This window comes from Pseudorasbora parva, chromosome 13 (genome assembly GCF_024679245.1).
Source record: "Pseudorasbora parva isolate DD20220531a chromosome 13, ASM2467924v1, whole genome shotgun sequence".
Lineage (NCBI taxonomy): Eukaryota > Metazoa > Chordata > Actinopteri > Cypriniformes > Gobionidae > Pseudorasbora > Pseudorasbora parva.
Genome location: NC_090184.1, coordinates 32,444,315 through 32,461,466, shown reverse-complemented (window position 1 = coordinate 32,461,466; position 17,152 = coordinate 32,444,315). Strand labels below are relative to the sequence as shown.

At 37.7% G+C, this 17,152-nt stretch overlaps 1 protein-coding gene across 1 annotated transcript in view; it reads left to right on the top strand.

The window, feature by feature from the left end:
• The window catches only part of notch2 (notch receptor 2), a 62,167-nt gene that overhangs the window by 27,649 nt on the left and 17,366 nt on the right, over nucleotides 1-17,152 (top strand). Inside the window, exons 3-10 of the mRNA XM_067413980.1 lie at nucleotides 11,095-11,360; nucleotides 12,100-12,441; nucleotides 14,131-14,253; nucleotides 14,557-14,790; nucleotides 14,936-15,091; nucleotides 15,261-15,446; nucleotides 15,561-15,674; nucleotides 16,667-16,780. Of these exons, the coding sequence (XP_067270081.1) occupies nucleotides 11,095-11,360; nucleotides 12,100-12,441; nucleotides 14,131-14,253; nucleotides 14,557-14,790; nucleotides 14,936-15,091; nucleotides 15,261-15,446; nucleotides 15,561-15,674; nucleotides 16,667-16,780 (1,535 nt within the window). The remainder of the gene's footprint in view (nucleotides 1-11,094; nucleotides 11,361-12,099; nucleotides 12,442-14,130; nucleotides 14,254-14,556; nucleotides 14,791-14,935; nucleotides 15,092-15,260; nucleotides 15,447-15,560; nucleotides 15,675-16,666; nucleotides 16,781-17,152) is intronic.

The window sequence follows — 17,152 nt, the reverse complement described above, 5'->3', positions numbered from 1 at the left end:
ACGTTATACATAGAACAACAATGGCGTAGCGCATTTGAATGACGAAGCACACTTTGTGAGAACGTCCCCTAGGTTTATGTTTGGGGTGGTTTTACAATAAACAAACTGACACCTATATTGGTCAGCTACACAAATGTATTTAAACACACACCATAAATCGCATGCTCCATTGATAAATTAACTAATGTTATACACGATCGTGTTATTTACTGATGTTTACTTACGTGACGATAACCAACAACACAGACATTTGAAGCAGTTTTACTCACCGCCTGTTTCCAAAGCAGGACCGTGAACCTTTATCGTTGGGACCGCTCCATCAAAAACACACTTCTTTGGTAACATTGGGATTTCGTGAAGTCCTGTGACAGTAGTGACCGCGGAGATCCACTTTTGCGACACTATTGAAGCGTGATGTTGTGACGCTTCTTGTAATTTCTGCGTTCAAATCGGTTCAAATGCAGCGCTGCCTTCCCGGAGCTGTGCGGGCGTGTTAAAGTCGCTTGATATCACCCATAGGAATAAAGTGGAGCGCGGCGCGACAGAAGTGTTGCACGGACAACTGGATCTGCACCTTGAGAGCAGTGTTTATGGACATGCATTTCCTCTCTCGCTCTAGTCACGCGCACACCCTTCCGGGAGAAGTGCCCCTACGGCCCATACAAGGACCTTCCGCTCTGTCGACGCCAAGCCGAGCCATACTGGAAAAAAACTCTCAGAAACTTGTGAGAAACCAGAAGGAGTATTTTTGACAAAGAAATACTCCATCAAACGTCCAACTTAGTTTTTGAAACTTTGTCTATGTTTGGGATGGGAATCCAAGTCTTTAACAGTGTAAAAAGCTCAGTATGCAGAAACAGCATTTCACCCCCCCTTTAACAAAAAATATTAACTAAAATGTTAGCATGTAATTTTTTTTTTTGGTTATGTTAACTAATATATATATATAATTTTTTTTTTTTTTTTTTTTTTAGTTAATATTTTTAATATAGTTAAAAAAATAATATATATATATATATATATATATATATATATATATATATATATATATATAGTAAAAACAGGTGAAGTAGAATTATTTTGTTATTTAAGAATATTTAAGATATTTGGCTTAATGTTTTGTCTGTAGAAACGTTTATCTCAGATGATAATATATGGAACTGAAAATGAAAGAATACAGGACGTCATCATCCGGCAGTTATGATCACGTAATATGATTGACAGATCTAGACCGCATGAGCCCTCTGTACACTGTTTTAAGCACTTCAGATCTCATAATTCAGTTGAAAAAGAAATTATATTCTGTATAAAGAAATATGAAGTAAATGTAAGAATAAATCTGTAATCGCACACCAATGATAACAAGAACTCAACATCTGTTCTCTTTCGGAATACTTTTATTCTCTGACTGGTTTTCAAAACAGCGCCACCAATCTCACCCATTTGTGTAGCAGCGGCGGCTCCGGGCAAATAAGTGCAGCCTTTGTGAGAAAAAAGACTTCCTTTAAAAACATTTAAAAAGTCTTCGTGACCTCAAACTTTGGAAAGGTATTGTCTTTTTGCACATTCCTACCTAAAGAAGCATGATTCTAAGTCGAATTAAGTCAAAGATTTTGCAACTTGCAAATGGATCTGCACTGATCTGAGCCAGAGCGAGTGAGTTAGCAGTAACAGAATAGCTGGTTGTGTGTGTGTGTGTGTGTGTGTGTGTGTGTGTGTGTGTGTGTGTGTGTGTGTGTGTGTGTGTGTGTGTGTGTTTTGAGAGCAGAACAGACTGAATACCTGAGCTCACTACTGCTCTCTGCCCAGAATCTTATTTTCCCTCCTCCACATCAAACAAGATCTCTTTGTCTTGGCCTGCGTAAGGGGTGCAAACTTATTAATTTTTTACCCCTCACTTCCTCCCCCCCCTCCCTTTAGCCATTCCACCCCCTCTTGGTCGGAAGGGAGAATGGAGTCAGCGTGGCGTTTGTTTGATCTGACAGGTAGAATGTGCCTGCAGGGAGAGAGGAGCTGTACGGAGATGTCTTTTAGCGCTCAAGAGGGTGAAATAGGAGATGTGTCTGCCTGTTGGTGAGAGATGAGGTAGAAAGAGAGATTACCCTATCAATACACTCTGTGTCAATCATATCTCTCTCTCTCGCTCTCTCACATACAGTCCTTTTCTTTGCTTTCTTATTTTATTGTTACTTCATCTCTCTTTTTAAAATATTTGATTAATATCATCCCTTCTCTTAACATGCTATATTATTGTTTTTTTTATTTATTCTACCTTCCTTTCATCCCTGTCCTTCTTTCACCTCTCTCTCTTTCTGTTTCTCTATGTGCCTGCAGGCTGGGCTGATTTGTTTCAAAGCCACATTCAAAGTGTAATGGCCCCAAGAAAAGCGTCTGCCAACCAGAAGCTCTAGTCATAAAAGAGACACAGAAAAAGAGAGCGAGAGGGAGCATAGGCGCTTCAGGAACTTGTACCCGATTCTGTATATAACACTCAAGCTAAAGTCAACAACTCGGCTGTGTGTGAAGAGTGGCAAGCAGAGGCTGTGATTTACTCAAAGACCCTCATGCACACGTTTAGCTAGATGACCTATCTAAAGTGACCTTTTGTTTGTATTTGTTTTTATATGTGACCCTTGACCACAAAGCCAGTCATAAGTCTCAAGGGTATATTTGTGGCAATAGCCAACAACATTGTATGAGGCAAAATTATTATTAAGTAAAGATCATGTTCCATGAAGATATTTTGTACATTTCCTACCGTAACTGTATCAAAAATAGTATATGCATTGCTAAGGACTTAATTTGGGCAACTTTAAAGGAGTTCTCTATATTTCTTTTTTTTTGCACCCTTAGATTCCAGATTTTCAGTTGTATCTTGACCAAATATTGTCCTATCATAACAAATATCAACAGAAGTTTTATTTATTCATCTTTCAAATGATGTATAAATATACATTTCCATACATCTACCCTGATAACTGGTTTTGTGGTCCAGGGTCACATATGCTCAGTACAATATCAGTATTACAATAATTTTGATGCCTGGGCTGTGTGAAAAGTGCTTTTAGGGGTGCTCGGATTGATTGGCAACCGATCTCAATCGGCCGATAATCACTTTGGGATGATTGATCGGCGGTCTCTAAAAAGGCCGATCTCATAAACCGATCTAATGCTGACGACACAAAGACGCACGCCTGCCATGAGAGCGAGGGCATGACATGTAGTGGCACTGTCTCGTTCTCTTTCTGCCATGGGTAAAATAACTATAATGCTGAAAGTGAGTTACAATTCATATTTCTGTAATAAATAACTTACGAAGTCATTTGAAAACTTTCTGTGAGACTCAAGTTCACAAACAGCGCTCTCGCTCTCTTTTCCTCTCAAAGTGCTCTAATGGCTTCACATCACCGCATCGCATCTGCACTAAAATCGAGCTGTTGACACGGGACACAGTTGACACAGGTTTTGTCACTTGCACAATCGGGGCAGTGTCGCATTGTCACTAAAGTTTATCATTTCCATTTAGTTTTATATTTTGCCAGTGCAGCACTCGCGAGCTCTCCAAAAAAATCTGGGATCTCACACACCTGTCACACACAGGCCGTCTCACAAAAAGTATAGAATGTACAAAAAAAAAAATTTTTTTTTTGAATGACCAGATGACAATGGCAGAATTTTTAGTTTTTTTTTACAAAGTTAAATGTAAGTCAAGTTTGTTTTTGTTTTTTTAACTACTGCTGATGGGCACAATTCAGCTTAATCCTGTTATGAGATTAAATGCAAATGATCAACAATAAATATAAAGAATAATTTAAAAAATAATTACTAATTTAAAAAAAAATGCTTTTTGAAGTAAAAAAACTAAACGATCTTTTAGGGCATCCTTTAAGGAAGTTTTTTCAGATTTCTGTCTCTTCTGAGAACAATTTTGTCCCTAGTCTAGCTGAATAAACTGGTATACAAACTTAAAGTTTACAGTTATATTTATTCACTTGGCTGACACTTTGATCCAAAGCAACTTTGCAGCATTACTAGCGCCTTGTTTACCACTTGTACTAAACAGTTTGTATGTCGTTTAAACTTTCTGCCTTTCTGCCCAAATATCCACATGAACTCAGTTGTATAAAAAAAATTACGTTTCTCACACAGTAAACATGCTACCGCTTTCTTTCTCTCATTATTTTTTGTACAAATTGCTACCAAGCTCATTAAGGGCAGTTTGATTTCCTGTAGTCTGAGGCCTCACTAGTTGTGTAAGTGTGAACGTAGGTACGTGTTTGAACCACACTCTGGTATGAAACACTTTATCATGAGAGAAAGTTTCTCATCCTTGCCAACTAATATAAGTGAACTACTGCTGTAGGCTAGAAGGGGCCTTCCCATGTCAAGCAGAACCTGAGTGTATTGAAAACATTCTCACAAATTCTCACAAATGTTTCCTTTCGCTGGAGGCCTCGCACAATAGTGGGAAATGTGGCAACCAGGCCCTAAACCCACGACACACTGTGCTGACAAGTAGAGCTGAGTGACAGAAAGATGACATGATTATGAGAACAATGACCCACACACACACATACATAACTTGGGGTGTTAACATTGCTGAGGTATTAGGTTACACAGCTTATAGTTTTGACTGTGATTTCTGATATTTTGTGGTCTTTCCTAACTGTTATACTGGGGTGGAGGGCGATCTGGGTTTCTGCTGACACAAAGGTTGTGAGTTCAATCCTGAGCAGGGACCTTATCCACATTGTGTCCTTGAGAACGGTACTTAACCCTGCGTTGCTCCAGGGGAACCGGCCCTACAATTACAGCACCTGAGGCTCTTGGAATGAGAGCCCTCTGGTAAATAGCAAGCAATTAACTAACTAACTACTTTAAGAGTTAGAGCGTGTTAGCATTTCATTGCGAGAAGGTTCCTGAAAAAAGTATAGTGTATGAGTTTTTCGTCTGTGGATACCTTGTTTTTACCGTTACTGAAATACGAAACAAACATTTGCATTCTCCTCAGCTACTCACTGAACAAATCAACAAGTAAGATTAAGACATTTGAAAATCTTTAGATTTCTTATAACTTTCTAAGATTGCCATGTTAAATCAAAGGTTATTAGTGTTAAGAGTTTTAGTGAGGTCCCAGGGCATGATTCCTCATGATGCATTTGTTTGTTTGTTTATTTGTTTATTTCTGCAAAATGTTTTTTGTGGTATCTTACTTATCATCCTCACATGCAAAGTTGGTTGATATATGATTTATTTGATATTATTACATTTAAGCATCTGGAACCATGTCAGTTTTTCAGAATTTTCTAATTCAAAAAGGCATGGGACATCAAACTAACTTAACTCAACATACTCAACATCAACTGAAATATTTTCTATTCCTGATCCTGAACAGTTCACCAGGCTCTTAAGGGTTGTGACTGTCATATTTCAGAATGTCTGAAGGCCAGGTTTTTCCTAATATCAGTCATTAGAACAGAACACATTTTACATGGGGAAAACTGATTGTTTGGACAATAATCGAGAAGGGCCAGACTTTAAATTTTAAACTTGATTCTAACTTAAACTTGCCCTTATGGAAATGTACCATATGTCTTGTATTTGTTAGCATTTGTTACAAAAAGGACATAATTCACAGGTAACCCCCCCCCCCCCCCCCCCAAAAAAAAAAACAAAACAAAACAAACAAACAAAAATAAAACAACAACAAACAAAAAAACACAACTAAAAATAATAAAAGCTAGTCCCCTATGTTAAATGATTCCATCTGTTAACCTAATGATGGTTAGTCAGCTCTTTTTGGTTAAGCCATCATCGTGTACATGGGCATGTTGTTGACCCCATAACCTCCAGGGGATGTATAAACCTTTCCTGTCATCTAGAACAAAGACTTCTGGGTAATTGCAGATAATTATCTTTATTTTAGGAAAACCGATTTTTTTTTCTTTTTTCTTTTTGCAACATCCGATAACAACAGCATGATTCATTAGTCCTCCGGTTTCACAGACAAGTTTAAGATTAAACCTCGTCTGTGAAACAGACATCACAGACAAGGTTCCCAGATTAAAATGCATGTTTGAGCTGTTTTAACTGAAAGGAACTTGCACTGATATATCTAAAAAATTGCCAGTGCCATTGTTTTGTCTCGAGATGCACGCCAGTAATGTTTTTTTTAAGGCATGTTTATAAAAACTACTTAAAGTTATAGTTCACCCAAAAATAAAAATGTGATGTTTATCTGTTTACCCCAGTGCATCCAACAGGTAGGTGTCTTTGTTTCTTCAGTAGAACACAAAAGAAGATTTTTAACTGCAACCGTTGCTGTGTGTAGGTCAATGATGTGAATGGGTAACGTTCTATGAGAGCAAAAAAAAAAAACATGCACAAAGAGCCCGTTGCGTCATGACGACACATATATTTAGACACAAAACGATCAGTTTGTGTAAGAAATCAAGCCGTATTTATATAATTTTTTACCTCAAATACAACGCTATATCCAAAAGCCTGGAACGCGCTTCAAAGTCAATATCCACGCTCTGGCTTGTATACCCAGAGCATGTATATTGACCTTACCGGAAGTGAAGCATGTCCCAGGCTGTTGGATATAGCATTGTATTTGAGGTAAAAAAATTATATATATATAATTACATTTAAATGGGCCCATATCTTTTGTGTTCTTCACCCATTGTAGCTGTGGATTTGTACAGCCAAGTTTTGTTAAGTCCAGATTTGTTCAGTGTGTGTTTTGCTGCTCAGACTTTACACTAGCACAATGAAGCTTTTCATCACAGCACAGACAAAAATGGTACAGTAACCGAGTGAAGTAAAAAGAAAGAGACCATAGAAGAGAGCAGGAAAAGAAAGAGCGAGGGAGGAAGAGTATATTAAGGAGGAGTATATAAAGAGCAGAAAACCCTTCCTTCAGTGAGACATGCTGTTTTCAGATCAGATTTATAGCACATATGTACTCGAAGTCACGCTCAGCCTTACCACAGCACTTCTGCCTACTCCACCCTGCCCTCCTTCTGTCCTTCAGTTTCTTTTTTCTCCCTTCTCAAAAAAGGAGAATCAAAATGCACTTTTGTTTTTTTAAAAACTTTTACTTATTTTGCTCTTTCTTTCTTTCTTTCTTTCTTTCTTTCTTTCTTTCTTTCTTTCTTTCTTTCTTTCTTTCTTTCTTTCTTTCTTTCTTTCTTTCTTTCTTTCTTTCTTTCTTTCTTTCTTTCTTTCTTTCTTTCTTTCTCCCTCCCTTTCTTGTCCCTCTTTGTGGTTCAGCCCTCCCTGTCTGTGTTACTCTTTTCATTTTGCACCCCTCCCCCTGCCTCCGCTCTTTTTCCCTGTTTTTCCTGTGGTCCTTCGGCTTTCTAGCGAAAATTAGAGAAAGCCAAGGCTGTAGAGGAGGGCTTACTACTTCTATAAATACGGCCAGGTCTTCCTCAAGATAAAGAAGGGAGCATTTTTAGTTACCTTTTGTGTAAGAGGTAAAAACATTTTTTAATTCCGCCCACTCCTGGTGAAACCCACTCCCACTCGACCCTGCTGGTTTAGATAAGATAATCTCAGTATTGTGGGGCAAACTCTAAGGTGGGGTTTTTGCACAAGGAAGTGAGTGAGTTGTAATCAAATTCTTGATGAGGTGCCTTGTAAAAATTTGAGCTAGAAAGAGTTTTCCCCCACCCAATCACCCCAGGCCTCGTGGATGGGACATGAAGAGGTCAGTGAGCCAGAGAGAGAAGAGCGCTAATATGAACCATCTGTAGAAATCTGACACCTCGGGAGAAAGAGCGAGAAAGAGGGGGAGACAGAGGAAGGGAGAGAGAAAAATGCATGAAGGATAACAAAGAAACCTATAGATGAGTTTAGCTGCCAGAGCCAAGTTTGGTTTTTAGATTTAAATGTTTGTGTATATAAATCATCATGACTGTCATAAATAAATTCACTAAATCGCAATAAGCATTGTGCTTGAATAGAAATTGACATCTACTTATTACCACCTTTATGTATATTGCGATTTATACAGTACAGATTTTTTTTTAAGCACACATTTTTTACAGCGATAACAGGAAAATTATTCAATGATGCAAACAAAGTTCATTTTGGCTGTACAGCAGCTCTAAAAAATACATTCATTGTTCAGCTGAAGTCAGTTTAGTGTTGATTCAGTTCTGTTGTAAAGATCATCAATTGTTCAATTAGTTTTCATTTAATTTATAAAGCAGTTCTGCACAAAATTGTTATCATCCAGCTTAGTTCAGTCAATTTCTGTCCATTTTATTATGAAATTCCACTTTACTACTATTTACTGCACGTAATGAATATTAATGAACATCAGAATGTATGTTGAAAGATACAGTACAACTTACCAAAATCTGTATCATGTCGCATGTAATCACACAATCATTGTTTCAACCACAGAAATGTCAATAAAATCTGCTTGTAAACAATGTCATGAAATGTTACATGTACTGCAGAAAAGCCATTCAATAAACATAAACGCTATAGTTTTAAAATAATTAGATAATGTTTAGTTATACATTTTATTATATAGAAAAACTATAGAAAGGAGAATTTTGCTAAATATATGCAGTGTAGTCATTCATTCATCAGTATTAAATGTATGTTTGAACAGCCACATTTAAATGTGTATTTTAGAAAAACCGAATTGGAGTAGAAATATAATTATGTAATTATTAGTTAGTATTATAACGTTATTATTATAAAAAACGTCCTTGTGTTTACTTTAAGTGTTTGTATACTTGTATACAAATCAGTTTATTTTATCTTTTAATTTCATAGTAATGTAGTACCAACTAACTCCCTTTATATTCTATGTACTGTAACTGATATATATATATATAAATATATATATATATATATATATATATATATATATATATATATATATATATATATATATATATATATATATATATATATATATATATATATACAAATTAATTGATATTTAATCCAATATAATTGAACCGGAATCGACTCAATCGAATCACAAGCTTGTGAATCGAAATTAAATTGAATCGTAAAATTTGTGTCAGTACCCAGCCCTATTTATTGTGTTTAAATTCAGGGCTATAATACCTGCAACCCTTAAAAATGTAGATTGTGGTCTGTCTGAACAAGCTTTTCCCTGGTGAAATCAAAGTGGAGATAAAGCGAAAATCCCTCCATGTCTTTGAATGGTATAAAGTGACAACGGTCTGAAAGAGGCCTGTTCCCCTGAGTCCAGCCTGTTTGCTTGTGCCGAGTTTAAGTGTGTTTGTTGTTGTTTGAGTGTCAGCACCGCTGTGATCTCGTGACCAGAGGGTCGCTGTGGGTCTATACACACACACACGCGCACACATGCACACACAGTGAAAACAGAGCCAAATCACATTTCTGCAGTCTGACAGGATGCAGGCTGTAGAGTTTATGCCATTCGTTCACCCTTTTAATATGGGCTTACATATATACAGAAGATTAGAGAGGGTGGGACAAAATGCATGAAGGATAACAAACAGACTTTTTTGATGAGTGTGTGTTGAAGTGTAGTGTAAAGATGTGAAATCCTGTGTTAGTGAGTCCAAATTTAACACCATCTTGCTCAAATGCTAGTACTAATGCACCCTTTTAATTACATTTGAGTACAAATTTTTCTTGATAAAAATATTGACAAATACTATCTCATAGCTGTACATTTATAGATAGAATATACATTTATCTTATCATTTCACCCATTGTTTAATTTTAGACTGTGTGTGGTCGAAATAACTTTGCAATTATCCTGAGCCAAGAACTCTGCAACAGTTTGTATGTGTGTGTTCGGTGTATGATCTTAGGAGACACGCTTTGGGCAACGGGCTGTTTGTAATCTCAAGCAAGTGTGTAAATGCAGTTATACGGGCGTGACTACACACACACAGGTTGTCTAAAGGGCTTCTTTTATCCCTCATCTGTGTTACCTGAACGTCCTCTGGGAGGCCGGCACCTGCATGGCAGCAGGCCGTAGTGAGACATACACAGAAACACTTTACACTGCACTGAAACTGAGTTGGTTTAATGCTAATAAGAACATTTTCGCTTTTCTTTCTTTGCCTCGTCTCTCTCTTTCTCTCAATCAAACTCTCTTTTTGGGAAGTCTATGGATAGAGAGAAACAGACAGAAGGGCAGACAATGTTTTTTTCCCCTCAATCGTATTTTGCAATCATGTAATTTCCTCTTTGTGAGTGCTGGTCATGTGCTGAAATCTCTGTGCAGTGAGGAGGCGGAGGCGGAGGAGTAATGTGTTTCACTGTCTTGTGACGAATGATGTGAAACTCATTCTGCATGGTTTAACATCTATTGGACAGAGTATTGGACACAACTTATAAGAAATAAAGTATTGGAGCTGTACAGTCTCCACCCTCTTCTGGAAAGCAGGACGGGGAGCGTCAGCAGCTCATTTGCTTTCAGATACATGCACAAAAACAGCATGTTTTTTCTTTTCGATTTAAAAATAGGCATTTACAAAATGTTATAAATATTGTGGGGTATTTTGAGTTGAAGCTCACAGACACTTTCTGGGGACTCCTGATAATTATATCTTGTAAAAAGGGGCTTGTAATAGGTCCGCTTTAACACATTTTATTCAGTTTGTGCTCCTACACTTGTATATTTTTATTTTTTAAAAGAGTTATGTAGAAAATGTTGTGTGTGTGTGTGTGTGTATCTGTCTATATACACACACAGTATATTTATGTATTAGATTTAACAATTTTGTCTTATTTGCACAACCTCAGATTTTATAACCATAATAAACGGAGCGCTATAATAAACGGAATATGCAAACACTCTTTTCTTGCTACGTGCCGTCTTCTTTTTTCATTAACATTTATGGAAATGCCAGCGTTTTGTTGATTCCTTATGTGTTTAAAACGTTTTAATGTTTAAAAAATGTTTTTGTTACAATAGATGCTGTCTTGACACCATGCATACAACAGTATAAAATGCCATGATTAGGCACCTATTATGTAGTATGACTCAAAACAATTGAATTAGATCGCAAATGATTCCCTTAAAGACCCTGAATAATATTTGTGCCCTGTTTCTGTGTGTTTCAGGTGTGCTCCTGATTTCTTAGGCGAGTACTGTCAGCACAAGGATCCTTGTTATGTGGGATATTGTCTGAATGGAGGAAAGTGTACCGTGAGCGTAGCTGGTGTACCTGGGAGTCCCAGCTGCGTGTGTCCTCTGGGCTTTGCGGGCCAACGCTGCGAGATGCAGAAAAACTCCACCTGCTACCCCAACAACCCTTGCACCAATGGTGGGAAGTGCTCGCTTCTCCCTAATGACCAGTACAAATGCCTGTGTGCCCGAGGATGGACAGGTCAGATCAGTCTCTTGCTTCCCATCTGTTTTTCTCTCTTTTTCCCTCAGAGACCGTCTTAATAGGCTCATTTTCCAAGTCCCTTAGAGTTAAACAGTTGAGTTTTAGCGTTTTTGAATCCATTCAGCCGATCTCTGTATCTGGCGGTAGCACTTTTAGAATAGCTTAGCATATATCATTGAATTGGATTAGACCATTAGCATCACGCTTAAAAAAATGGCCGAAGACTTTCAATATTTTTCCTATTTAAAACTCGACTCTTCTATAGTTACACCGTGTACTAAAACCAGCAGAAAATGAAAACTTTTTTTTTTTTTGACCGATATGACTAGGAACTATTTTCTCATTCCTGCATAATGAGAGAATAGAATAGTCATGTTTTAGTCTCCAGACTTCAGAATAGTCAAGTTTTAAATAGGAAAAATATTATATTTGAAAAAATAAAGTCTTTGGTAATTTCTGAGCGTGATGCTAATGGTCTAATCCGATTCAATGATGTATGCTAAGCTATTCTAAAAGTGCTACCGCCAGATACAGAGATCGGCTGAATGGATTCAAAAACGCTAACTCAACTGTTTAACTCTAAGGGACTAAAAAAAAGTGAAGTGTTCCTTTAATGTATCTAAACAGCATTGTTGGGCATTGTAGGATGCAAACATTTAAATGTGTCTATGCCAAAAAATGTCAACTCACTTCTTTTCTTTTTTGTTTTTGTTCCATGGTGACATTATCTCCTCAGGTCAGCATTGTGAGCAAGAAGACACATGTCTGTCTAGCCCATGTGCCAATGGTGGTATGTGCCATGCTCTGCCCAACCGTGAATTCTCTTGTACCTGTCCTCCTGGTTACCATGGTCCCCGTTGTTTCAATGACACAGATGAGTGTGCCATCTCCCCATCTCTGTGCAAGAACGAAGGCATGTGTCTGAACACTCCAGGTTCATATCGATGTAACTGCCAACCTGGATTTACCGGCCCACACTGTGAGAATGTGTATTTGCCTTGCTCTCCATCCCCCTGCCTCAATGGTGGAACCTGTCGACAGATAACGGACACAACTTATGTATGCCACTGTCTACCAGGTTTGTTCACTCGGAAATTAAATATATAGCTATTTTGACCATAGCAAAACAATACAGGATTTGAACAGAAGCTAACATTATATATATATATATATGTGTGTGTGTGTGTGTGTGTGTGTAAAGATGTGGGATATACACAACCATTTAAAACCAAACAAGGATGCTACAGTCTGCATTTCCACTGCGGTCTAAAGTACCATGAAGATTAGGCAAATTAGTCTGGTGATGTAGGACTGCGCGCGACTGGTCCTCCCAGCCAGCGACGGACAGCATTAATTTTTGCGCGACACTAGCCATGTTTAGGCTACATGTACATTTATTTGTCATTCCGATTAAATTATTCCGATTGAAATATTTAGTGGACTGTTTACATGAGACGTTATCTAGACCGATCTGGTGTTTACATGTGCCGACTTTCAATCGCAATCATTTTGTGACATGCAGTTTGTCTGCGCATCAGAAATGTCGACACTGTCCTCTCCAGCATCTGGAATGTGTTAACTGTAGCCATAGTAACTCTTAATGGCCACCAGGACTAATACGGTATTATTTAAGCTATTTATTTGTTGTAAAGTGTAATAATCATCAGAAAAAATGCATTATTCTGTCAGGTGCAGTTGAAGTAAAAACTGCCTGGGACAATATATGCTGTCAAGATGAGACGGTGTAGCCAGACTATGTCTGTGTCATTTCTTACGAAATAAAAAGTTTACCCCTCAGAAAAATGAACTTTCCTCTCTTGTCAACATTATAGCCTGGTGTGAGCGCGGTGCATGCTGTCACGTCATGATTACATGGTGAAATTAATAATATGGAAGAGTATGGAAGAGATTCAAGCTGTGCTGCATTTGTTGGTTATGTATTGGTTTACTAAAGAGGTTATTAACAAAACGGCGTAAAAAGAGCACTATGGTATTCTGAATGCATGTTCAGCGCCCAAGTCCCGCCCTCAAAAGTTTGAAAAAGTACTACCTCGCGAGCAGGGCCATTTGGAGGGGGAAATATTTACCCGGAACTTCATTTAGACCTTAGTTCCTGTGGTCGAAACGTACCAAGTACCACCCCAAAGTTATTTTTCCACCGCAGAATCCTAAAGAATCCTAACAAAACATTTCCTCAAACATTTAAGTAGCACAAGGGTTTTCAGGATTGATAATAATAAGATTTTCTTGAACCACAAATCAGCATATTAGAATGATTTATATAGGATCATGTGACACTGAAGACAGGAGTAATGATGCTGAAAACTGTATTTTTAAATAATAAAAATTTTGCATTACAGTTTTTACTGTATTTTTGATCAAATAAATATAATGATATAAATGTTTGCTTATATCACTCACACCAAATACAATTTATTTTATAATTTATACAATTTAATTTAATCACAGTCAAAACAAACTGTTTCTTCATTGAATCACATGCTGTTTGAGACTACAATACAAATACTTTAAATTAACTTTATCAGTTTAGCATTTAAAGAAAGCCGTGCTGGCAAAACAAAGCAACAGGCCAAAACTTCTCTCTCACCTCAGGCAGCGAACACGAGCCGTGAGAAATGTCTGTTCAAGCTTTAAAGTTGAGTAATTACGTTTAATAATGCCAGAGTGAGACAGAGCACCATTGTGTTAGCAATACCTGGGATTGAGAGTGAGTTCAGGAAATGTTCTCTGATTTTTCTGTAATCAGGTTTTAATGGAACAAATTGTGAGGTGAACATTGATGATTGTCCAAATCACCGCTGTCAGAATGGAGCCACATGCATGGATGGAGTGAACACCTACAACTGCCAGTGCCCACCTGAATGGACTGGTATAGAAATGGCTTTATATTCTGTTTGTGTGTTTTTATGCATGTTTGTTCCCTCTTGTTCACTTCTTCACTAGTATAAATGGCTCACAGATGTTGATTCAAAATGTATTTAGTCAAACTGATTCAGGTTTATTCACTGATTCATTGTGAAATTTGACACAATCTGAAATTGGTGAATTGTTTTTTAATCAGGTTAATGAAACAAACCGATTCAAAGAAACAATTCCTTAGTGTGACTCATACTTTTCAATGCTGGCCAGAACCTGAGGTTAAACCTTATTTACAATGTCCTTTTGTTTCCAGGTCAATTTTGCACCGATGATGTGGATGAATGCAGATTGCAGCCCAACACTTGTCAGAATGGAGGCACGTGCAGTAACACACGTAACGGCTACAACTGTGTATGTGTGAATGGCTGGAGTGGCAGTGACTGCTCTGAAAACATTGACGACTGTGCAGCTGAGCCCTGCACCGTTGGCTCCACTTGCATTGACCGCGTGGCTTCCTTCATTTGCAACTGCCCTCCCGGCAAAACTGGTCAGCAAAAACAACCACACATCCTAAAATGATTGTTTTAAAATGAAATAATTAATATATGAAAAAGAATCTGTTTACTGAAGAAGTACACTAAAAACATCTCAAATCAGTTGTAGTAACCACAGCGATTATTTCTATTCTCAAGGTTTGCTGTGTCACATTGATGATGCCTGCACCAGTAACCCTTGTAAGATGGGAGCTCAATGTGACACGAACCCTGTCAATGGAAAATTCAATTGTAACTGCCCCTCGGGGTACAAGGGCAGCACATGTGCAGAGGATATCGACGAGTGTGTCATCGGTGAGACAGCCTGCAGGAAATTCTTACAACTCTCTTTTTCTCTGTCTGTCGGTGTTGCTTCGTATGTCTTTATTTCTCATAATTTTCCCCTTTATGCACACATTACAGTGTGCTGGGCATTTCAATTTCTTAAATTTTCTCTCTCTGACTTTCTTTTTCAATCCATTAGGGCCAAACCCATGTGAGCATGGTGGCTCGTGTAAGAACACAGAGGGCTCATTCACCTGTAACTGCGCTCCGGGTTATACCGGCCCACGCTGTGAGCAGGACATTAACGAATGTGGCTCTAACCCCTGCCAGAATGATGCCACCTGCTTGGACCAGATAGGAGGTTACACCTGCATCTGTATGCCAGGTACTTGCGCACACACTCACACACAGTGTAATCAGGTGGATGGTGATGTTGTTTTGGCTCCATGTCCTCATATTCATCTAGTGAATGTGTGTGTGTGTGTGTTTCCTCCCATAGGGTTTGATGGATTGCACTGTGAGATTGACATTAATGAGTGTGCTAGCTCGCCTTGTCTCAATAACGGTAAATGTCTAGACCAGGTCAGCCGTTTTGTCTGCGAATGTCCTCAAGGTGAGTACAATAATTGGAGCATTGAACCTTTATGACTCGGAATAACTAACATTGTCTACATTCGCACAGTGTACGCCCGCTTTAACACAATATTTGAAGGCCACCCATAAGATTTTCTGCTGTAATTATGACAAAGCTGCCAACATTTATTTATTACCAGAAACTAGGAGTGTTGATATAGTTAAATTAATTAACAGTGAATCATTTTGTGATTTAAGAAGTTTCAAGAATTCAACTTTGTCGTCACAGGATTAAATTAAATGTTCAAATATATTAAAACAATTATTTTAAATTTTAATGTCACACATTTCAAATGTAATAATATCACAATATTACTGTTCTACTGTAACTTCATAATGAGTGGTAACACTTTAGTTTAGGGTCGAATTCTCACTATAAACTTGCTGCTTATTAGCTATTTTGCAGTACTTATAAAGCCCATATTAAAGATCATGTTCCATAAAGATATTTTTGTAAATTTCCAACTGTAAATACATTTAAAAATATATTAGTAGTAGTAATATGCCTGGCTAAGGACTTAATTTGGACACCTTTAAAGGCGCCTATAGCAGCTTTATTTAGATTTTTTTTGTTGCATCCTCAGAGTCCGGAATTTTAAATAGTTGTATTTCTGCCAAATTTCGTCCAAACTATACATCAATGGAAAGCTTATTTGTTCAGCTTTCAGATGATGTATAAATCTCAATAATAAAAAAAGTACCCCTATGACTGGTTTTGTGGTCCAGGGTTACATTTACCAATGCTTTCCTGCAAATCATATATACCCACAAAATAACACCCACAATAACGAACCTCTCATAGTATGGTCATCTAATTTGCATAAACTTTATTGCAACTCATAGTTCAGTCACTCATGTCATTCAATATCTCCAAATCTCAGTGACGAGTTGTATGTGTGGAAACTCCTTAATATATGCTCTGTTGGGTACTGTTTTTTGACATGATACTGAATGTGAGTGTTTTGACCACAGGTTTCACTGGAGATATGTGTCAAGTTGACATTGATGAGTGTGCCAGCACGCCGTGCCACAATGGGGCCAAGTGTCTCGACCGTCCTAACGGCTATGAGTGTGAATGTGCTGAAGGTAAAAACAATCTGACAAAAAATGGGAAGGATAGACAAGACCATTAACAACACAATTTTCCAATACACATTATTTATATATATTTAAATTAAGCTTAACTGAGTGCTTAGTGTTGTTCAGTGACTACCCCTACTAGTCTGAGTGCTGAAGTGCTTGAGCCTGACAGATCGCTAACAGCTTCCTCCAAGAAAGACTCGACTTTGATTGAGTGTAATTAACTTGAAGGGAACACTGTAAAACTGAACATAGACATAAAGAAAATGTCAATGATGTCTTTGCATCATAATTCAGATGTTACTTTCAGATTCTAGCATACTGAGCATGTTCGCTTCCATACAGATGGCCTTACAAACCAGCACTTCAATATTACCT